This window comes from Spermophilus citellus, assembly GCF_964194105.1.
Source record: "Spermophilus citellus genome assembly, chromosome: 6".
Lineage (NCBI taxonomy): Eukaryota > Metazoa > Chordata > Mammalia > Rodentia > Sciuridae > Spermophilus > Spermophilus citellus.
The window spans coordinates 128,515,605-128,539,212 of NC_138187.1; the positions used below are offsets into that span (position 1 = coordinate 128,515,605).

The window sequence follows — 23,608 nt, forward strand, 5'->3', positions numbered from 1 at the left end:
CTCTTCAGAAAGCTGAACAAGACGTCTGGGGCCACGCAAACCTCCACCTTTTTGGACTCACGTCCTCGGCCTTTGGGACTAACCAGGGAAGCTCACTTTAGTGGCAGCCAAGGCGAGGGGCCGGCCTTGCCAAGACTAAAGAGGGAGGAGGGGAAAAAAAGCAAGAATCCCCCACCCCCTCCGGGCGGAGGGGGCGGGAGGAGCGCGTCCCGGCCGGGCCCAGCAGTGTCTTCCACTCTGTGCATCTCTTCGGGAGCGGCGCGGGAAGGATGCTGGGCCGCAGGAGCGCGCGCGCGGGGCCCGGGATGCCGTGGGGCTGGACCGCGCTCTGCTTGCTGAGTTTGCTGCGTGAGTACCGATCGCGCGCCGCGCCGGGGCGCCTTCCCAGCGGGGAGGGTCGAGCTGCGGCTGGGCTGAGCCACAAACAGAGCTGCGCGAAGGGAAGGGACCCCTGCCCCACCCACGCACTGTCGCCCACCAATGCTCTGGAGGGACCAGCGTTTCACCTGGACTCGGTGGCGGTGGGAGGGGAAAGACACCACGGGAATGTAAATTTACCCGAGGTGTGAGCCGGACAACACGGCTCGCTGAAATGGACTAAAATAAAGCGCTTTGGAGATGCCAACGTCTCGGCGTTGCCAAAGGTGCGGAGCGCAAAGTTGGAGCGGGAGCCAGGAGAAGGGGGAGGAGGGAAGCCGGAAAGTTGTGCGGCTGTTGGTTGATTCAGAAAGCAACGTCCCGGAGCGGGTTGGTGGGAAGGGCCCAGGCGCCCACAGTCTACTAGGACCGGGGATCCACAATGGACATTAAGGAATTCAAGGGAAGCCAACAGGGGGTGAGGTGCAGGGTCCCGGGAGTCCTGGAGGAAGGCCGAGTTGGGTGAGCAGAGGCGTTTGGAATGAACAGCCCTTGAGGTTGGGGGAGGGGGGTGATCTTGCATTAAAGATCGGAAAGCAAAATTAGAATTACCCCTCCAGATACCGCTGGGATCCTACTGAGGGCTCCCTGCCTCCCTCTCTTCACAATTCCTCACCCCTGCACAAACTCAAAGTAGTTATTGCTCGCCTCCAAGTTCTAAAGCTAGCAGACAGGTCAGGACACTCCTTGCTCACCCCCACACACTCTTAAGCTCTTGCTCTCACTTTGGAAAAAAAAAAAGTAGGCACTCGCTAAACATAATTAATTGTTTTCATTGGGGAAATAACCTTTCCATCTCATCTCACTTAGAGGTTTGAAACTTTGTAAGTCGCTCTCCCTTTTATTAAACAACTCTCTAGGGCTCCCAGTTCTCAACTCACTACATGCTAAAGACCACCCACTTTGGGTGGCCCTGCAAAGTAGATCTGCTTGCTGGGCCTCTTTGCTCCCAGTCTCCTCTACTATCCCTGTTTGGGTCCACCCAGTTGGAGAGAGCTGGCTTGGCTTGGAGGAGGCCGAGTTAGGTTCTGGGGTTGAGTGTTTGGAAACCTTGGACACGCTCTTTAGACAGGGATAAAGCTGTTGGTGAGGTTTTGAAACCCTAGAATGGGTGCTACACTGTTCCCTCATAGCAGGGGCAAATTGACCAATGGCTCAGATTCCCATCAGATGCTGCACTTTCTTTTGGCCACACAGCTCATGCTGACCTGGGCCTGGGCTAAGGGAGGCCCACCCTTTTTTATTTCCTCAGCTGGCTAGTATCATTCTTCCTTGGCCTGCAGAGGAGGGCTGGTGGGGGGGGGGATGTAGAGCAACTGCTGCAAAACCTCGGACAGATGTGCTGGGAAGTTCAGCATCTCAGCTTTGGACTGAAGAATAGTCTACTACTTGGACTTAATGCTTTCCCCGAGACCTCTCTAGGGTTTCTGTTTAGATTTTTTTTTTAAATATTAGGAGTTATTTTCTGTCCTGGGTATATTGTAGGATAAATTAAATGAGTGACTATATAAGTTGAAATGCTACCAATGGGCCATTGCAAAAAAAAAAAAAAAAAGAGTGCAATTATTACTGAGAAATTTAGTGTGGAGTTCTGCGATGTCTTATTACTATCCCAATGAAGAACTTGGTCTCAGGAGCTCTATGCCTGTGAGATTGGCATGAACACAGGCATAGCAGCTAACCACAAATGGGCTCTCTTTGCAGAGGGTGGGTTAGGGACCCCTGGGCAGCACAGCTTTAGGTACCAGCCGGGTGGGAAGCCTTTCAGTAATTAATTAGGGATCCTTTTTCTTTTCTTTTCTTTCTTTTTTTTTTTTCAGGCTTGGGGTCTCTTTTTCCTTCAAAGTCTATAACTCCCCTCACTCTGACAATACCCCCAGTCCTGCCAGAATAGGTCACATTCCTTTTCTTTCTTTGGGTCCTTCGTGCCTGTGGACCCCACACCCATATCCTGTCTGGGGCTACATGTAAGAGGGGAACAAGAAAAGGGAAAAGAATTTTATCAGATATTTTCCAGAGGGGAGCGGACTCCACCCTTTGACTCTCTGCCACATGGCGATGAGAAGGAGTAGCCTTGGGGACCTCTGACTAAGTCAGTGGTCCCCAGTGCTCCCCCTTGTAGGGCCAGCCCAGTCTGCACAACCTTTGCAAATCCTGGACTTCACAGCATTCCTGTTTGGCTGATAGAGCTTGCTAGGGCCCGGGGGCCCTTTTCTTATCCCTTTGGCTCCACCTCCTGGGCTTCCTCATCTCCTTCCTTTCCTGAGTCTTTGTCTCCAAATGCTCAGGGCAAGAAGTGCCAAACTGCAGCAGATAAACCCAGGCACAGAGTCCTACAAAAACAAATAATAAGGAGGAACAAATTCCACTCTTACGGTCTCATTGCCTTATTTCCTTTAGACCCTGGGCTGGAAGGCCTGGGCTTACATTCAGGGTTGGATGGTTACCCAGCTCCACCCTCAGGGCACTTGGGCCTCTCTCTCTCATGGACTTCAATTGATCTAACTAAAAGTCCTGTGGTGTGGAGAACAGGAAGCATGAAGGTATGGGAAAAGAACAAAACTCCACCCTCCAATAGAAACTTCTCATGGATGCCAGGGCAGAATTTCCATATTTTTGGGGGCTTCAGCTTCTCTAATGAGAACATTTTCTTCCTTCTAGCTAACAAATGTGAAAACACATTCTCTACAATATTTTGTCTAAAGGGCCCTGATTTTTGTGCTATAAGGCAAAAGATGCATGCATTTTGGGAGGGAGGAGATCAAATAGAGAGACATGACAAGGTGTACTTCACTGGACCCGCACTGTGGGTCCCATCAGGGAATGAATCACTTCCCTTCAGGTGCAAGGGGAAAAGCCTTTTGGCTTAATTAGGAGGTCTGTTCCTTCCTGATTTGGAAAAAAAATAAAATGAAATAAAAACAGATACCCCTTAGGGAAGTGGCATCTCTAGATATCGGTGCTCCATTGTTAAAGAAAATGTGTTAATTGGATCTTTGGGTGAGAAAGCCAACAACCTAGACAAACCCTGGATGTGCAAGGGCAGACGGGAGACAGGCTTGCTAAGTGTGATAAACTGGGCTTTGTGTTTGGGTGGTCTCAAGAGACAAAGGCTAGAGGGCTCCAGAGCCCAGGGAGAGGAGACCTACCTGCAGCAAGAGAGGAACAGTGATGGGTGGAGGGTGGAAAAGACCTGGCTAAGAAGATTCCTTGTAGTATGACGTCATTAGCATGGTAAGATATGATATTTCAAGGTTATACCCTCATCTTTCCTGGGATGCCCTGTAATCTTGCTCCACACTCTCAAACCTTCAGTGAAAATCATTTTTTGCCTACTGGTCTTGTGTAAGTGGTTCTCCGCGGAGACTAAAGGAATGGGTGCTTGGCTAGCTTATGTTGAAGTAGTGTAATAGTGAGTACAATAAGATAATGGAGCTGCAATCCAAGGGTCACAAGGAGCTAAAAGAAAACCGAAAGACATGAGTGGAAGAAATGTAGGCAACCCGAGGATCCTTGGGATATTGAGGTTCCAAAGTAAATGGATGGGGTCAAGACTATAAAAGAAAAATCTCAGTACACTGGGGACGACCAGGCCACAGACTCTTCCCTGGTTTATGCCTGCACCCTTAGCTTTCCCTTAGGAAGACGTCAGCCCAGCCCTTTGTTCTAGTTTAGTATGTTTCCAACTCATGGTAGATCAGAGGGTTGGCAGGGACCCCTAACAAGGATGTTTCCTGAATGCTTCCAGGAAACATGAGGGGCTTACTTATCTCACAAAGTAGCTCATCTCATTAAAAAACAAAAACAAAAACAAAACAAAAAAACCTACATTAAGTTTTCTCCTTGTATTGCAGTGAAATTAGCTTTACTGTAATTTCTAATCACTATACTAATTTTTTTTTGGATTGTCATAGGTTTAATCTGGTTCTTCATGAAAATCCCTAAAGACCATTTTAGTCAGCCCTACTAGATTGTGGAATCCTTGAGGGATTTATTTAAATTACATTGACACTAATGCCTAATGGAGGGAAGGAATCAAACTGGCTTATATTGTGCTCTCTATAGAACTGAGCAAGACCCTTTTCACATCATTGGTGCTTCAGGGGGGAAAATGTGCATACACTGTTTAATTGAAATGAATCTTGAAAGAAGTCATTTATTCTTCCTTCTCAGATTCTTCTTTTTCAGATCAAGGGTCAGCAAAACTTTTCCTGTATGGACCTGGATAGTAAATATTTAAGGTTTGGGGAGCTCTACAGGGTTTCTCATGCACATCTTTACTTTGTCTTATTTTATGACACTTAGAAATGTAAAAGCCATGCTTGACTCACTGGCCATACAAAATCAGTCCCTGGACCAGATTTGTTCCGCCAGCGATAGTTTGCCAAGCCCTGATCTAAATGAAATAATGCTAGGTCTTCAACAGTGTGACTTGATTTCTAGAAATGTAATCCTGGTTGTCTTTATGTGGACACTCCCTAATTTAATATAGTTCCTCTTAAAACCAAGCATCAGAATGAGACTGCCGTAGTAGAAGCTGTAGGTATGAACATATCCAGTGCACCTATTCGACCCTACTGCTTCTCCTGACATCCCAGGATGATCCTCAGTGCCGTGGGTAAAACACACAAGAATAAGAATGGCCCCACCACTCAAGAAATTTGTAGTCTAACTGAGGTGACAGTTAGACCTATCCTGAGGAAACAGCATATGTGATTTTGTGCCAGATGAGTGATAGAGATAAGCCTTCTGCTCTCTGGGGAGCAGAAGGAAGGGGCTTATCATAATGACAGCTGCTGGCTTTTAAACAGCTACCAGACAGGCAAGTGCTGTACACTTGGTGACCTCCTTTGTTCCTCAAAACGACCAGGAGGTAGGGTTTGTTTTTTAATCCCCATTTTATAGGAAAGGTTTGGAGAGTTAAAATAAGACCATTTATGAGGCTGTGGGCTCCAACTGGTCCTGTCTGAGGACATGTGCCTTCCACCAAGATACCCAGGAACTCCTTCAAAATGCTTCACTTGGGCTGGAAGCTAGAGAGTGGGCAGATTGGGGCTGGCTGTCAGCTGCCCAAGAAACAGCATGGTTAAGAAAAAAAAAAATATGTGAGACCTATGAAAAGTAAGACCAAGTATAGAAAACCTCAGTCTCTTTAAGTATGGGAATTTACTTATAACAGCTTCCTGGAGCTCTGAGAATTTGTAAACCTTCTTTCATGACCAAAAGAATCTTCAACATACTAATTGTAGGTGGAAATATTTTCAAATGCGTTGCGAGTTCCTCTGCTTCTTCAGAGTACATCCCCAGATAAAAGGACTTTCAACCTTAATGACTCAGGTGGATCATGAAAATAACGTAACTCTGTTGCAACTCAGTGACATTGTTAATGCTTATGAAGGTGTGTATCTATTTACTCCTCATAAATGATACCAGACTAGTGCGGGTTTGGTATGCTTTTTCATTTATTTTAGTTTCTCAGTTTTCGGCTGCTGCTGCTTCTTATTTGCTTCTAATAGTTTCTTTCTAATTGTCAGCTTTGGCTAAGATAGCAAATAACCAAGTATTTTAAAATTGCATGTCCAACAAGAAAAGTGGCTTCTATATAAATACCTATAAGTTCAATGTGTGAATTTTGCTACATGAATTCTGTGACATCTATTTGACTTCTTATCCTTCTCATTTGTTAACTTCCTGACACCTTGTTTCTTCCCTGACTCCAAGTTTGTGCGTCAAGATCCTATAGGACAACTAAGGTCAGATAGCCCTTACAGTGGTGCAGTTAATAAGGACGGGCTGAGGAGTAAACAACAGAGGGTGGCCTTTTATTCAGTTTTAAGTTGAACTACAGTTCTCTGCAGGGATGGGGTCAAGGGCTGTTCCTCTTGTCTAGAATGGACCACAGTGGAGGTTTCATCAATTGTCTCTCAGCGTCTGACAGATTCCCACTGACTGTAGGCTGCTGTTAGTCCCCTACAGAGCCGCAGGTCAGAAGCTCAGAAAAAGAAAGGCCAGTGTTTGATGGTTTCAGGCCATGGATGTGAAGAGGAAGAGAATAAAAAGAAGCCTGCAGTCAATCTTGACTCTTTGTCTGTCATTCCTTCAAGACCCGGTCTCTTTGGTGAACTTTTAAAGGGAACCCTGGAGACTGAAGCCCAGGGACTCAACTGAGTGACCTAAGTGATAGTAGCCAAATCAGGATTGGCTCCCTGGCCATAAGGTCTCCTTGGTTTGTGCCAGTTTATACAGAGCCCGTCCCTTAGCCTTGCCTTTCTGCCCTTCCTTTGTCTATGTCTCTAGTGTTTTCAGAAGGTTCTCTGCTCACCCTCCGGCTCACAGCCATGAATGTGACGTTAGGGTCCCCTTCTCATTTGCAAACAGATTATAGTACCTTCCTCCATGCTTAACCAAACAGTGGGAGGGAGGAGGCTGCTGCAGCTGGGAGCCCGTCCCCCACGGGTCAGTAGCTGGCCTAAGTCCAGAGTTGCTTCACTATTCTGGAACAGACACCTCTGTCTTTAGAACTAGCAGCAGGTCTCTGTTCACATCTGGAAAAGTTCAAAAGTGTTTGTCTGGGTGAAGGAGGCCCCTTGGGGGAGGGGGTTCAAAAGCATGACATCATTTCAACCAAGCCTTGCTTCCTTTGGAGAGGGAAAAGGGCTGGGCCAGGCTGGACCAGATGAGATTCCCAGGAATTGACGTGTTTGAAGAGAGAAGGGAGGGTGTGGGCAAAAAGAGGGTGTCAAGGGGAGATTCCAGGGGTGCCTTGGAATGGTGCCTTGAGCATGATCTTTTATTTCAGTGTCCTAATGTCACCAACACCTGCTCCCTATAATGAATTCATGTCCTAGAGTCAGATTAGTGAGGGGGGTCCTATCTAAAAACGGAAGTAGCGTGAATTTACTTTCACATCTATTTTATTTTGATCAACCCACCTCCCATCTAAGCCAGATAAGAACTCACCCATCCTTGTTTCTCCAGAAGTGTGAAGAATGCATTTGGGCCCTTAGTAGTTTAAACCCAGCCTGACCACCTTACAACATGATGCAGGAGTCAGCTGAACACCAGTGTCTGTCACTACTTGCCCTACATCATCTATGATCTTGCCTCTTGGTCAACACCTTGGTAATTTATGTTCTTTATCTCTAAAATGGAGATAGTAATATTTCATCTTCTGCCTGCTTTCCTATCACCTAAGAGAAAAAAAATGACTATACATTTGCTGTTGATATTAATCTACTTGCAGCCTGCTGGGGAGGAAGGCAGATGTGGTAGAGTGAAACCCTGGTCACCACCTTTAGGGGAAGCCTCCTTGGCCTCAGGTTAATTGACTTGAAGCTAAAAGTCTGACTTCTTTCTTGATGCCGAGTGATCAAGAGGTTTCATTCTACAGTGCTGTTTACCTGTAAACCTCTGAAAAACAGACCTAGATCTTAAGCAGGAAAATTTGGAGACAAGCTTTAGGGTGTCTTGGGATCCTCAGAGGCATTTCCTTGAGGATGGTACTGCAAGTGTGAACTATGGATACTAAGTCGACCTCTAACATTTACAGAGCCCAAGGCCAGAGTACAACAGAGGCCCACGTTCTGTATGTCTACATTTATAACTTCACAGTTTTAAAGCAGACCAACTAACTGGTAAATAAAATATCTTCTATCTTTGTTAACTTGACAAACATAACCTTCATGGCTACTTGGAAGGCCAGGTTTGAATTTGGGATTCTCACGCTCTTGAAATTCAGTACACAATTTGACTTATCAGGAAGAGATGGACCCTCACCCCAGCCTAATTCCCTTCTCTTCTTCCCTGTGTCTTGGGCCTACGCTCTGGGGGATCTTGCATGGATACATGGATCACCCCGCCTATACCCTGCAAGTGGCCAGCACTTGATTACCAGTGGGCCTTGGCCTTACACCTCCTAGTGCTGCAGTTCACCCTTAAAAAGATGGGCTGGGGAAAAGTCCATGCAGTTCTCAGGTGTGAGAAAAGAATCATTTGAACAAGAAGTCAAAGAACTTCTGGTCCTCAAAGTGCGGTCTAGAAGAGAGAGTACATGCCAGTCAGTCCTCACAGGAGACACAGAAGGTCCAAGGTCCAGGTGGAAGCCTTTTCCTTCCTGAATCTATAGATGGTACCACTTGGTATGCAGAATATATGGAAATGAGGGGCAAGGACACTTGCAAAGATCTTCAGAGAATGATTAGATTCAGGAACATTCAACTAAAGTAATTTATCACTTGTTATATCATTGATTTTCTCACGTAAGATAGACAGAAAAGACCTTCACTTAAGAGGTAAGTAAACTGAGGTACATACACATGTGAAATCACATAGTTAGTTCTTGGTGGAGCCAGAATGTAGCGCCACCCATCCCCCCGCCCACCCCTGCCCATTACATTTAATAAGAAACCAGGCTTTGTGTTCTCTGGTCCATTGGGAATTTTTAGGTTAGAGCCTCTTAAAAAAGAAATCTTGGAGTTCTTGCTGCAACTGAGTTCCTTAATGAAAGAAAAGGAGAATGTATTAGAAGGTCACAAGGGGAAAGATGAGGGGGTTTTGGGAATGAGAAAGACCAAGAAGATTTTTTTTAAAGGAGATTACATAGTGATAGTGTGATTATTCCAAGAGTTAATATGTCAGATGGGGAATGACCAAAAAAGAGAAGGATGCATCAAAGAGGAAATAGAAACTTGTCTTCCCTTAGATTTTTTTTATCTCATATATGTATGTGTGTATATCTCATATATCTCAGGTGTAATTTTAATATTTTACTGAACACTGATGAACATTACCTCATATTTTCACATTGCTGCTTGGAATATATAAATTTTTATTTGGGAAAATTTTGTATATGATTGTGTAGTGATTGTGGTATATTAAGTGTATATGCCATTTATCCTATTATAATTCATTTTGATGCTTGCAACTTTTCCCTCCTACAGTTAATACTACCCTAGACACTTGGGTGCATATAAATTTTTATTTCTCTGTTTGCTCTGGAAAAATCTAGTAATAGGAAATTAGTCCACTGTCCAGGAGGATTTACTGCTGTTTCATTGCCAGGGGTAGAAGGGGATATTCCAAAAAGTTTCTGCTTGAAGCCAAGAAATTGTGTTAGGAGATGTCATGATGCTCCAGAGAGGTTCTGACTTTTCCTCCTTGTTTCCATATAGCCTCTGGGTTCACAAATATGGAGACCACGACTATTGTTACCCCAGAATCAACCTCCACGAGTATGTCTTCTGAAAGTGTTCCAACAAGTGTACCCAACGGGGAAAACATAACACAAACCATCTCTGGAAATAACAGTTTCCATCCTGACATTCAGAACAGCAGTGAGACCACATCAGTCATCTCAGGTAAAGAATTTGTCCAAGTTCCTCAAGCAATGCTGCTGGTACTTTTATAAAGCAAATAGAATGTTTGCAGACCATGTCCTCTGCCACAGATAGAATCAAACTAACCCTTGCATTAGTACTTTGGGCATCTTGCTTAGGGTACTCTGATGTAGATTCTAGATAATTCTTCCAATGATGACATCTTTCTCAGGTCAATGAACTGGCAGCTGCTCCTGAGGAGTGATGCTCCCTGTAGTGTTCCTTTCATGCTGAGTTCAGCTGGTAATAAAGATCAGATGAGGACTGCATAGAGCATAGATCATGGTCTCTTTGAAGGGCTCTAGGTTCATCTTGGGCAACTTCGGCTTCTCTAAGGCAGCATGTAATTCACTTTCAGAATCTGGAGGGCACCTCAAACACATGCTAGAATATAGCTATGGTTCCAACAATGGCTTGGAATGAATGAGTTTGGTCGAGGTAAGGAGATAAAGTAACTGTACCTCCCCAAGCTCCTGTTTCTATGTAAAAAATCTCTGTCCATGTCATGAGCTGAGGTTGTGTGTGTTCATTTGTATATATGTGCCTGTGCACACATGCACATTTGAGTTTTGGTGTATTCCAGAGACTCCGGACAGCTGGACATCTACTTCTAGGGTCACCCAAGTCCCCGAAACCACAAACTCTTCTGTCCAGTCACAGACCTCTGTAGCCACCACAGTGTTCACCACCCCAGAAAATGTGTCGACTTCAGAGATGACCTTGAAGCCACCTGTAAATGTTTCAGATTACTCACCCAATAGCACCAGCTCTGTGATAACATCACCCACGGAACCCTATACACCATCTTCTCCTACCCCAAGCATCATCAAGGTGGGTAAATTGGGCCCAAAGGCAGATTGCCTTCTCATTTCATATGCAAGCAAGCTCTCTTTCCCTCTTTTCATACCAGCTGATGATGAGATTTGGATCACATGGGAATCAGCACAGAAATATGCACTTTGAATATTGCTGGGAGGCGTCAGAAATGGGGGAAAAGAGCACACTCAGGTGGCAAGGGTGAGCTTTGCTTTGGGTATTACATTTTTTCTAGTAGAAAGCAAAGGAGATTCTCAGAGATCCATCCAGTCTTCTATGGTTCCTTCTATACCTATAGGTGTGGCTTTGACTTGGGCACCATTTCCCTTTGGGAATATTTGGAATCCATGTCCCATTTAAGGGAGCTGCTTCTCTCACAATATTTAGGGCAAATAGCATTTTGTCTGCGTGAGAGAGTTTGGTGGTTGTGCCAGGCATAGAGAGGCAGTGAGGGCGCCATTGGCAGTGGTAGGAACTAAGTGCACTTGGGATGGTTAGCTCAGCCTGCCCTTCTTGAGCCATGTGGCTGTCAACAGGTTTTAGCATGAAGGGCAGAAAATCTGAATGCATGCAGCCTTAGGACAGGCATGAGAGGCCCACCTAGTTTCTGTTTCTAAAGAGTCAGCATAAGAATCTGGACAGTCCTAAGGGCCAAGGGGAGAATGGGTGTGTCTCCAGGATCTGTCTGGCCATCCCACTGTCTGTTTGTCTATATGGGCTTCCTGCAAGTGTGCAGTTGACTAGAAGAAAAATAGCCCAACTGGGGAAAAGATTCCCTCTCCCATTTCTGTATCACTGGAGCCAGTGTTTATAAATTGTAAATAGTGACTTGCCTATAAGCCCAAGCCAGTAACCCAGTAATGAACGATTTGATTATCCAACAGGGATAATGTGTAAAATGGAAGAATACAGAATCAATACAGGCCGAATATCCCTTATCTGAAGTGCTTGGGACCAGAAGTGTTTTGGGTTTGGGATTTTTTTTTTTTTTTAATATTTACACATAAAATGAGATATGCTGGGGGTTGGAGACTGGACCCAAGTCAAAACACAAAATGTGTCTGTTACATATATACACATATACGTATATCCATAGCCTGAATGCAATTTCATACAATATTTTTCAATAACTTTGTTCATAAGACAAACTTTGTGATGTGACATCTTTGCTTACTGCATCATGTTGGTACTCAAAAAGTTCGATTTTGGAGCCTTTCAGATTTGGGATTTTTATCATTGACAAATTTTAAATTTCCTGTTTCCTAAAACCTTTTAAGAGAGTACCTCATAGAAATCCAACTGGAAAGGAGGTAAGAAAGAAATGAAAGACAAAGATTCTCATATGTATTTTGTTTTTGTTTTAATACAGGGAGAAATCAAATGTTCAGGAATTAGAGAAGTGAGATTGACTCAGGGCATCTGCCTGGAGCTAAATGAGACCTCTAGCTGTGTAAGTCAACCCTGACCTGCTACCTTCTCCCCTCCCCCACACATCCTCTGAACATCCTTAAAGCATCTTGGATTCAGCCAGATTTTGGTAGGGGTCTGAGGAGTTCAGCAGGGAAAGGCTGCTTCTAATGTTGAGTGTTGTGTTTTTGGGGAGTAAAAGGCCCCATCTGGTGGGCAAAAAAGGCAAAACCAATTGGAATAAAATTTTGTTATTTTATGTCAGATTGAAGTATGCTTTTATGTTAAGAAATTCCTTTTTATTATCCAGATATAAATTCGTCAACTAATTCTAGTGGTAGTGTCATTATTTTCATATAACTCTATAATCCATGCAGAATTTATTTTGTTGTAATGCTGTATTTTCCATAAAACTGTTTTTCCTAACGTTATTTATTGAATGATTACCTCATTCAATAAAGCTTATATTTAATTTACATGGTAGCTTACAGGTTTTTTTTTATGTGTGGGCACATTCTTTTTATCTTTTTATTTTATTTACTTTTATCTTTTTAGTTTGTTTATGCTTTTGTCCGTTTTAAAATTTTAAGGTTTTTTGTTTGTTTATTTGTACTGTTAATATGTGGCTAATCAGGTCTTTCCTCATTATACTATAAAAAGTATATAGTAGTTTCCAGCTCTTCTTTTAGAAAATCTTTGAAGACATCTGTCAGCATCCAAAAAAATTCCCACCACCATTTTAATTGGAACCGTTCTAAAGTCCTTCACTTTTCCCCCCTAGTATTCTTTGGCATTTCTAAGCCTTGTGTGTTGTTGTTAAATTTATTTATTTATTTATTTATTTATTTATTTATTTATTTCTTCCTTGCAAGTTTTTTGTTTGGTTGATTTTTTTGTTTCTTTTTGTTTTGTGTTTTGGTTCAGTGCTAGGGATTAAACTCAGGGCCTCATGCGATTTAGGCAACTTTACCACTGAACTATACCTCTAGTCCATTTCTCTGTAGGTTTGATGGATTTCTTAAGCTTGTTTATAACACGATATCCTATTATATATTCCAGTTGATTATTGTTGGGATGTTAGAAAGTTAATGGAGTTTTGAATAATTACCTTGGGTTTAACCATTTTCTTGAACTTGCTTATTAATTCCAGCTTTTTATTTGGTTCTTTTTTAGTTTTTGAGGAAAGCAATCGAGTTCTCTGTCACTATATATTGTTTCTCTCTTCTTCTCAGTAGTTAGGGCTCTTGTTTCAGTTTCATGTCTTACTGCATTGGTTAAGATATATATGACCTCGTGTTAATTTTTAATGATGATACCGGGCCTCCTGCTTTGTTTCAGAAAAGTCCTATTTCATGAGAGTAACAAGGTTCAAGATGAAGGATGGAGGTGAAGGGAAGAGTGTTATTTACTTATAAAAAGCATTTTCTTACAAATTGGGAATTTACTTGACGAAAACACACAGGTGATGTGTGGCATGAACAGATTGCAGCTTATGGAGGGTATAAGTTACTTATTTTGGTCATTCCAACGACTGCATCTTACTTGCAACCATCAGTTGGGTCTCTCTCTCTGACTTACACATCTTTTTAAATTTCACCTAAAAGAATTTTTAAGCCAGGGCGTTTTAAGAACAGAAATCGTGAAAGCACAAGTTCACAGAATAGAATAACTTAATGCAATTTGAAAAACACACCCAGAGTGTTTCTGCTGCTGATTTCCAACCCTACTCATTAAGGGAAAAAAATTGTCAACTCCTTTGTTAACTATAACAAAGGAAAATGATCATTTTTTCCCCTATCATTTTGGTTGAGAATTTACTTTTCTGTGTGTCACATCAATCTGTGCCGGAATGCTAATTCTTTGTGGCCAGGAGTTAGAGCTGACTGCAGAGCTTTCAAAGTGTCTGTTGCTTTTCAAAGTGTAAACTAGGGTCATTTTAACTAGGGTCATTGTACAAGACAAGGGCCACTCTAGAAATAACTCCCATTACTCTGTTCTGGTCTCTTTTTCACTGTGGTCTTTGCTGTCTGATATACTTTATGTCACAACCCTATATGTTCCTTTGGGATTTGGGGAGGACCTGTGAAGTAGAGGTTTGGAAAGAGAGCAGCTCCCTCAGTGTTCCATGCTAAAGGATTCTGCACTGCTCACAATGAATCATCCCTGTGGCAGCCAGTACATGGGTAGTTCCGTTTTCCCTGATGTTTCTACTCCTGTCTATTACCTTTCTTCCTGAAAGGGCCTCCTCCTCAGCCCCCAAGCAGCAGTGCCTCCTACTCCCCAGGATCAATTTTCCTCAGCCTGCAGTTCTTGTTCCAGAATTTGTAGCCCTACCCAGAGCCTAATGAGGAGCATGTCAGGTTCAATTTTCCTTGTTTGGTTTTCCCTATCATGTAATGTTGGTACCCACCTAATACCAGTACTCACCTGCACCTGGGTTTCATGCTCCTAACAGAACAATGCATTCATGGTTCTCAGCTACCCAAACCCTAACTCTGCCCTACTGCATGGTGGGTACCAAATAGACTATTTAGGCCTGTCTTCTGTACCTACACTCTGTAGACACATAAATCTCTATTATTCTCCCTTTGCTCCCCATCCTTAGCTCCAGGTAGCCAAGGAGAGGGAAGGTGACACTGCAGTGTCCTCAAACACCTTTTTCTACATCTCAGAACGTTCATTAGCGGAGCGTGTCTCCCCAGGTCTGATTTTGCATTCTCTCTGCTGCAGTGCCAGCTTAATTTAGCTTTGGTGGTTGTGGTTCCCCACATTGTTTCTAAAATGTGAGATTACTTTATTGTCTTATTCTATACCTGTTGGTTGAATGGAATTCGCCAAAATATTTTTTTAAATGTTTGTTTTTTAGTTTTAGGTGGACACAATATTTTTATTTTACTTTTTTAATTGTTTTTTTAAAAGAGAGAGAGAAATTTTTTAATATTTATTTTTCAGTTTTTGGTGGACACAACATCTTTATTTTATTTATATGTGGTGCTGAGGATCGAACCCAGTGCCTCACGCATGCCAGGCGAGCGCGCTACCACTTAAGCTGCATCCCGAGCCCCACCAAAATATTTTTAACTGTGGTAAAATACACATAATCTAAAATGTACCCTCAGAACCCTTTTTAAGTGTATAGTTCAGTAAGGTACATTCACATTTTTGTACGAGTCTCCAGGACTCTTTGCATCCTTCAAAACTGGAACCCTTAACCTGCAGAAGAACTCCACACTCCTCCAGGCCCTGCACACCTCCATTCCCTCTGTGTCTGTGAGCTTGGCTACTCCTCTGCCTACTTCACAAAAAGTAGAATCATGTGGTATTTGTCATTTTGCAATTGGCTTATTTCACTTAGCATAACGTTCTCCAGGTTCACCCATACATAGCATGCATCACAAATGCCTTCTTTGATAAAGTTGGATAATATTCCATTGTGTGTATATATTCCATTTTATTGATCTTTCATCCACTTGTAGATATTTGGATTTTTTTCCACCTTTTAGCTACGGTGAATAATGCATCTATAAACGTGAGTGTGCAAATTGTTTCTTTGACACCCTGATTTCAGTTTTGGAGTATGTATTTAGAAGTGGACTTGCTGGATCACATGGTAATTCTGTTTTTGAGGAACCACATACCGTTTTTCATAATGGCTGTATCGTTTTACATCACTATAATAGTGCTCAGGGTTCCCAATTTCAACACTTGAAATTTTCTGATTTTTTTTTATAAAAACTATCTTAATTTGTGTGAAGTAGTAGCTCATTATCATTTCAATTTTCATTTCCCTGATAATTAGTGATGGTGAGAATCTTTTCATGTACAGATTGGCTGTTTGTGTGTATCTTCTTTGGAGAAATAATAATTCAAGACCTTTGCCCACAAATTTGTTTTTTTACCACTACTTTTTTTTTTTCTTTTGTGGTGCTGGGGATTGAACCCAGGGACTTGTGCATGCAAGGCAAGCACTCTACCAACTGAGCTCTATCCCCAGCCCTACTGCTACCTTTCTCTAGTGCTACATCTGTTTATGTGCAGGGCTTTTTTCTACTCAACTAGCTCACATTACTCTTATTCTGTCATATTGACTTCATCTGGGCTGGGCTGCCTCCAGCCCCCGCCTTCTTTGCCCTCTGCCCAAACACTAAAGGTCAGTTTCCATGCACAAAACATAAGCTCGAGATGAAAAACTTATGAAGCCAGTGTGTCTCTTGGAAAGAACCTGAGCTCTAGAGACAATCTAGTTTCTCGCCCTTGGTTACTGTCCCTTTGTTGTTTGACTTCTAACAGGTCCTTGAATTACTCCAGTCCTTGTGTCAAAATATAATTTTTACCTGCACTGTCAGATGCACACTGCAAAGTAAAAATAACATTATTTTTGAAAGGGCTGGTTGAGGGCGATTGATCCTAAAATTTCAGCATTGGGAAATAAATGACTTCAAGGTCTTTAGAAAAATGCCTGTCCCTCCCCTCACTCCCATCTCAGTGCCTGAGGTTCCTCTTACACATGTTTGGAGACTTTGCAATGTTTGAATATGCTGCTCTGGAAAGGTTAGATGGTTTTATTATTTCTCCAAAGTCACATGTATGAGCAGATATAATTAGGGGCTCATAAATCTGATTCTCATGAATAAAATGGTGAGGTTGTGGCTTCCTCCTGCCCACTCTCCCATGATGTTTGCCCGCGCAGTGTCTCTTGGGGGAGGATGTTTATTCCGAGCATCCGGAGAAGCATTGTGCTTTGTTCAGGACCCACCTGCTCCTCTCTAGGCCCAAACACAATTCACTGAGGCCCTTGGATTCCAGAGTGGGAGGCTGGCTGCTGTTATTCCCTTGAATTTAGTCCAAGAAGTTAAGCAAGGGGGGGACCCCATGTAGAAGCCAACCAGTGGGGTGTTAAGTTGAACAACAATTCCTTGAGTTCTGTTGTTTTCTTACTTTTATGATTAGTGCAGACCAGGTTCAAAATTATGTATGGTACACCCTTGCCCCCGCCCTACTCACACACTCAGAAGTCTTATAGTCTAATTAGAGAGAAACGATAGACAGAATATAGTAAAATATGGACTCTGTGATATAGTATATAAGGTCTTGCTGTTAATATAGTAATAGCTGCCATTTATCTAGTGTCCACTAGGTTCCCAGTGTATTGGACATTGTTCATACAATGTCTCTTTAGTCACCCAAACAACCCAGTTTACAGCTGAGGAACTTGACACTCAGACTAGATGCATAACTTGTGAAGATTCTAGTCAACGGCAGAAAAAGGGTTGATGCCCTGCACTTCCACTGTGATTCCCAGTTCCCTGGTATCTTTCCGCACCAGCCTTACCTGCAGGCATTCCACCCCTTCTTCAAGGTCTATTTTGCTAATAACTCCAAGCCAGACATGACCTTGCCATCCTTTGTATGTCCTTAGCACTTTGATTGTACCTTTGTCATGATACTTGCTATATAAATAGTCTCTGTGTACTTCCGTTTCTTATCCACGAAATGAAGAGAATAAATATGCCCATCTTCTAGGCTTGTGGGAGGCCTAAATGTAAATGAAGAACCCTTAGGACTGTGCCCTAGACATAGTAAGCATCATGTATTTTAATTGCTGATGCAAACAAAGACCCTACTACAGGAAGAGGAAGGAGTTTGATTGTGTGGAATTCATAGATAATCCCATCCTCAAACCCCACACAACACATACACACATATATATAAGAGAGCAGTTTTCATAGTTTATTTTTTTTGGGGGGTGGGGGTATTGAGGATTGAATCCAGGGGTGCTTAACCACTGAGCCACATCCCCAGTCCTTTTTTATATTTTATTTAGCGACAGAATCTCACTGAGTTGCTTAGGGCCTTGCTAAATTGCTGAGGCTGGCTTTAAACTCACGATCCTCCTGCCTCAGCCTCCCAAGCTGCTGGGATTACAGGCGTGTGCTACCGCACCCAACCACAGTTTCTTATCTTCAGGGCTTGATAAATGCCAGAGCAGCTGCAGAGGTGCAGCTTCTGAGCACTGAGAAGTAGGGGAAGGTGCCATTCTCTCTGGCTACTTTAGATCCTAGGGGAGCCCTGCCCCTCCGTCTCCCTTAGGAAGCAGACATTTTTCAGCCAGAGACACTTCAGAAACCTGCTGGGGAACTTCCTACCCTCTGTCCAGAAGGCATGATGGGTGAGGGAGGAGAACCGGGTCTACCCAATTCTCTTCCGATAGGAGACTGCTGGTCATATCCAATGTGGGGTCCACACTGCCTAATGCAAATGTATTAAAGAGCGAGACTTTTCCATAAGAAGAGCCTCTACCCAAAGACTTACTGGGAAACCTGCAGAACCGATCTTTTAATGGAGGGAAGAAGCAGCAGGGGCCTTAGGATGCACTTCTCTGTAACCTAGTCTTGGCCGGTGATTCAGGCTACCCTTGGGCTCGTGTCTTGTGACCCAGATTGACCAGCCCTGCTCTCCTCGCCTTGTCCATGCCCAGTTATTTTCCCTTACCTCCCTCAAATTCCAGTGGGAGGCGAAGGCCAATCTTGACCTTGCCTCGTGCAGAAGCAAAGGAACCTGGGTTTTCCTGACTTAGATCTTAGCAGTAGGAAAATACCCAGGCTCCTTTCCAACTGGGAGGACCTCTGGCCTTGCCACGAGCAGCAGCCCTGCCCGCAAACAGGAAGCTTTCTCCTCCACAGAGGCTCAGGTCTGATGACTGTCACACGCCCCAGCAGTTTTCCCCTAACAGGAAAGTTGTCAGAGCCATCAGGCATTTCCGCCTCTGCCATCTGCCATCCGGACAGAGGAGAAAGTCTTAGTTTCGGTTGTGCAGGGGAGGTCACTCTGATGGGAGGCCGCTGAAGTAAGTCCTGAGAAGTGGGAGATCAGGGTTTTGAAGGTCAAAACCAATGCTTCCAATTCATACCTTTCCTGGGACTCATTTGTTGAAGTTCATCTTCTGAGTCTGAGTTCCCGAGTCTTAGGAACCAGTCAGCAACCTTGGAGAGGGATGCCTGGACTTCATTAAGATTTTCATGCTTTTGATGGAAAAGGGGTTGAAACACCAGGTAAAAACATCATTTCCGTTTGAGCAGTGCCCTTTAGGAGACCCCTCTGCACAGGGAGAGGGAGGGTCCCTCATAAGTTTGTCCTCCACTCACCTTCATTGGCTTTTCTGCCATCATTTGAGTCTAATGTAACCTGCAAACAAGGATTTTCTCTTAGTTATTTTTGCATTATTGTTCATCATTTCTGTTAGTGATTTCTTTTTCCTTCCTTCCTTTCTCTCTCTCTCTCTCATTATTCTCTCTCTCTCTCTCTTTCTTTTTGGTACCAGGGATTGAACCCAGGGGCACTTAACCACTGAGCCACATCCCCAGCCCTTTTATATATTTTATTTTGAGACAGAGTCTCACTAAATTACTTGGGGCCTCACCAATTTGTTGAACTTGTGATCCTTCTGCATATGCACAAATGGGCAATCTTTAAATAAGATAACGTTTCCAGAGTCTGTTCTCTGATGTCTTAGAAACTAATAAGTATATGTTTTGGTACAGGGAAATTAAGGTGGTTTTTTTTTTTTTTTTTTTTTTTTACTGTTTTGGTAGTAACTATTTTTTCAATTGGAATTTAAGAAAGAAAGGTTCTTCTTATGGCGGGGGTAATTTATAATTTCTGTCAGAATTCTTACCTGAGACTATAAATACAGTTCAGAGGTACCGGGAAGTTCGTCTCCTACTTTCTGTTGTTATTTTTTCTTAGGAGGACTTTAAGAAGGATAGAGGAGAGGACCTGATTCAAATACTGTGTGGGAAAGAGGATGTTGATTCTGGGACTGGCATGTGCTCCTTGCTTCTTGCCCAGTCTGAAGTTAAACCTCAGTGCCTACTGCTGGTCTTGGCCAATGGAACAGGTAAGGATGCACTTTTTCTCAGGGAGTAGGGCTGAGATTAGACAGGCCTTAGGTTAAAAGATCCTGGGTTGAGATCCCACATCTGAGCTCCAGAGACCATAGGTGCTGAGATGGACCAACCTGGCCATCAGAGCATCTTCTAGAACAGCATGGGAGGATATAGCTGCATAAGTTTGTCTAGCTTCTAGATTTAGCAATCCTTGTTTCTAATTCTAGAACTTCCCAGCAAATTCATGCTTATGGAGAAACACGAGTCTAAGCTGAGAAAGGTAAGTTCTTTGAGATGATGGGTCTCCGAGGGAACACTGGGTCAGGGAGTAGTAATTATCTTCTCCAGAAGTTTCCCTTCCTGCCCCTCCATTCTTCTCTGACAGCCTTCACATTCTTCTGATTGAACCAAAAATTTTACAGTGCAGCTCAATTCAGAGATTTCAGTCTTAAGTCCTGTCTCAGAAATCCCCAAGGTCACTATCCTCTCGTGTCTATTCATTGTTGAGTCGCACTCGGGGATATAAAGTAAGCTGGCCTTCCTCTCCTAGAAATCCTTTTCTACAAGTGACAGGCTGCCTTTTCTGTGTCTTCTCCTCAAGCTGGGGATCCAAGGTTTCACGAAACAAGATCTTGGGAACCACCAGAGTTATTCCAGAAAGACCCTGATTGCACTAGTCACCTCAGGAATCCTGCTGGCCGTCTTGGGCACCACTGGCTATTTCCTGATGAACCGTCGCAGTTGGAGCCCCACAGGAGAAAGGCTGGTCAGTTCTGGGGTCCAGGGTAAAGGAAATGAGGAAGATAGTGGTCTTCTGGGGAGGTGGGGTATCATGGGTATCATGATAATACCAGAGAAGACACTTCACCTGGGTGCTCCCGTATGGGAATACACATGCATGCATATACTGTATCTGTTGAAAAATCAAAACAACATAAAGCAAGATGGTGGGTGAAGTAATGGGGCCAGCCCGCTTATTCACTCTCAGAGCAGATGATTCATGTCATTGTGTTTCCTGGGCTAGTTCAGCTGAGTACAACCAGAACCCACCACTAAGTCAACCATACTTATTTATAAGCATATTGAAGGCCCAGTAGATGCCATCTTGCTTCTACTTTTGAAGTGTTCTGGACAAGGGGAGGACAAGACTGAGGCGTGCCTCTTGGCCTTGGGAGGTCACCTACTCTGGGGAGTTTATTCCCCCCTTAGGACGGCCAGTTTTCTTGGGGGAGTTGGCTACTGGGCTCTGGTGGCGCGGTGTGGTGCCTCTCCTCTGTCCTTTTTCCTCCAGGAGCTGGAACCCTGACTGCTCTACGGGAAGAAAGGAGCCTGCACGTGCAGCTGCGTCTCCTCTCCCTCCCTTCCCCTCCTCCCTCTGGTCTCCCTCCTCACAGTGTCTCACACCCCTGCTGACCAGATAATGCTACTTTATTTATACACTGTCTAGGGCGAAGACCCTTATTACACGGAGAACGGTGGAGGCCAGGGCTATAGCTCAGGACCTGGGTCCTCCTCTGAGGCTCAGGGAAAGGCCAGTGTGAATCGAGGGGCTCAGGAGAACGGGACCGGCCAGGCCTCCTCCAGAAACGGCCATTCAGCAAGACAACACGTGGTGGCTGATACCGAACTGTGACTTGGCTGGGTGGGGCAAGACTGGGCAGTGTCCAGGAAAAAGTGGCCCCTCTCTGCCTCTTGATCACATACTGCCTCCGTGCTGGAGGCAACATCTCTCATGTCCTACCCTTCCCCACTGTGTGCACCTCAGAGGCCATTCCTGGGGCCCTCCACTTTCCAGGTGCCCTTTACACATTCAGCTCTCTGAGCCTAGACTCTGGTCTTTTCTTGGTAAAGGTGTGGTGGGGAAAAGCCAAGGTCCAGAGGAGCAGCCAGGATGGTTGATGGCCTTGCAGCATCCACACAGGGACCCCCTCCTTCTCTCTTGCTCTCTTCCCTCTTACAGAAGCCCCTAGGGGAAAGGACTGGGCTTCTCTAAGATACATCTTCCTCCCAGGAGGCTTTTACTGTTTCTTCCTTGTATTTCTTTCTCCAAACTACCCCTTGAACCTGCTCCCTTGCAATGATATAACCAGAAAAAAACACGTTGTCTTAAACCTTATCCCTTATCCTTCCTCTAAGACACTGTGGGTTTAGCCACCAGCTCCATACTTGCTCTCCCAAGTTCCTCCAAGCTTCATGTGTCTCCTTCTGTCCACATACAGAAGCTGGCACATTTTCTGGCTCCATGTTGTAGAACAAACAGCTCAGTCCTGGTTTCTCAGGGGTCACACAGAGACTCCTTGGATCAAAGTGAGCAGGAGACCAGATCCAGATCTCTGAGCAGAACCTCTTGACCTGTGCTCTTCGGCAGAATTCTCTTTGTGCTGAGGCTGGATCACGGTCTCCTCTTATCTGCACAGCTTCTGTTCCCCTCCTCTGACTCCTGGGTTGAGCAGTGACCTCAGCCCCAGCAGACTTCTGTTTCTGCCTCCCCCACCCGAACCCCTTCATTGCTCTGCATCTCCAGATAGTCAGAGCCCCATGACTTCTCCCAAAGATCACAAGCTTCCTCATCTGGGGAAGACCCAAGTCCTTTTCTGTTGTTGTTTTTCTAGAGGGGTGAGCAGGGATCCTGGTTTCAATAACGGTTGGAAAGAGAACTTTCCAGAAATGAGGATTGGGTGGATTTTTTTTTTCCTGAATAAAAAGTTGTGTGTTTAAATACTATAATTAAAGTAATACCGAACTATCTGTTCTGTGGTGCTATCCCAGCTAGATGTTCTGAATGACAGAGTAGTCCCATCAGACCCTGCAGGACCATGCAGCAATGTGGTGGGGAGAGGCCAGCCTGGGAAGAGGTTGACCATCTCAGGGGACACAGGTACCAATTAGGATGCTGAGGATCTGTGGTCCAGTTTGCCAACTCTTCTCTATGGGGGGAGGCAGGGAGGCTGGATATTTCCAGTAGTAGAGAGAATTGCAGGCTCTAATGGAGCAGGGACCTTCAGGAAGGAGGGTGATGTGCCTGGGACTTTGGAACACCCTTCTGAAAAGAGGAACACACTGGTGCTGCATGCAAAATATGTAAAACAAAGGAAAGGGATGATGTCCTAGGCAGCCTCTGTTACCAGACCATCTAGTGCCCCAGCTCAGAGCAGAAATAGCAAAGGACGATGTGGAGACTCTTCTAGAAATCTGGCAGCCAACTCCAGGAGGGGAGCGGGTTTCCACCCTCAGGATTTCAGCTGCTATCTGTAAGCACTCACCTCTTTCCAACTTCCAGATGCCCCCACCCCCAGACCACAGGAAATGGGGGGGGGTCGTGCTGCTGGACACTCCCAGTAGCCTCAGGAAACACCTCCAAGTGTGTCAACAGTGGCAGAGGTGGTTGGGCCCTAACAAAGGTTGATTCTTCCATTCTTATCTTGACAAAGCCAGACCTTTCCCTCTAGCCCTCCCTCTCCCCCATTTGTCTCTGGCTTTCCTCCAACTTCTCTAATCAGAGGTTCTTCCACAGAACCCAGGAGAGGTGAAGGGAGGGGGCTAGAACCCTCCTGGGACTGGAGGAAAGCAAGATGGTCATCAGAAAGAAAAATCCAGTTGGCTTCCAACTAGTAGCACATTTTGTCATGAGTGACCATTTGAGAGCGTGACCCAGTTAGAGGAAAAGAAGCAATTGGGTCTTGGAGCCATTTTCCCTGAGTGTATGAA

General features: G+C 44.4%; 2 protein-coding genes across 4 annotated transcripts in view; one reads left to right on the forward strand and one right to left on the reverse strand.

Annotated features, from left to right (window-relative positions):
* Positions 1-22,648, forward strand: CD34 (CD34 molecule). 2 transcript variants are annotated; one of them, XM_081299025.1, is made up of 8 exons: positions 1-348; positions 9,588-9,773; positions 10,375-10,622; positions 11,977-12,057; positions 19,761-19,911; positions 20,128-20,180; positions 20,502-20,666; positions 21,348-22,648. In XM_081299025.1, exons 1-8 carry the CDS (start codon positions 270-272, stop codon positions 21,531-21,533), a joined length of 1,149 nt encoding a protein of 382 aa, XP_081155151.1. In that variant the 5' UTR covers positions 1-269; the 3' UTR covers positions 21,534-22,648. The 2 variants fall into 2 exon arrangements, with proteins under 2 accessions (XP_081155151.1, XP_081155152.1); XM_081299026.1 differs by lacking the exon at positions 21,348-22,648 and adding an exon at positions 21,192-21,341 and having other exon boundaries at positions 3-348.
* Positions 20,681-23,608, reverse strand: part of LOC308651634 (uncharacterized protein) — a gene marked incomplete at its 5' end in the record, with an annotated part of 16,373 nt that continues 13,445 nt past the window's right edge. Inside the window, one exon of one of the 2 annotated variants that reach the window (XR_014022623.1) lies at positions 20,681-20,813. The remainder of the gene's footprint in view (positions 20,814-23,608) is intronic. The other variant, XM_081299030.1, reaches the window with a different exon arrangement.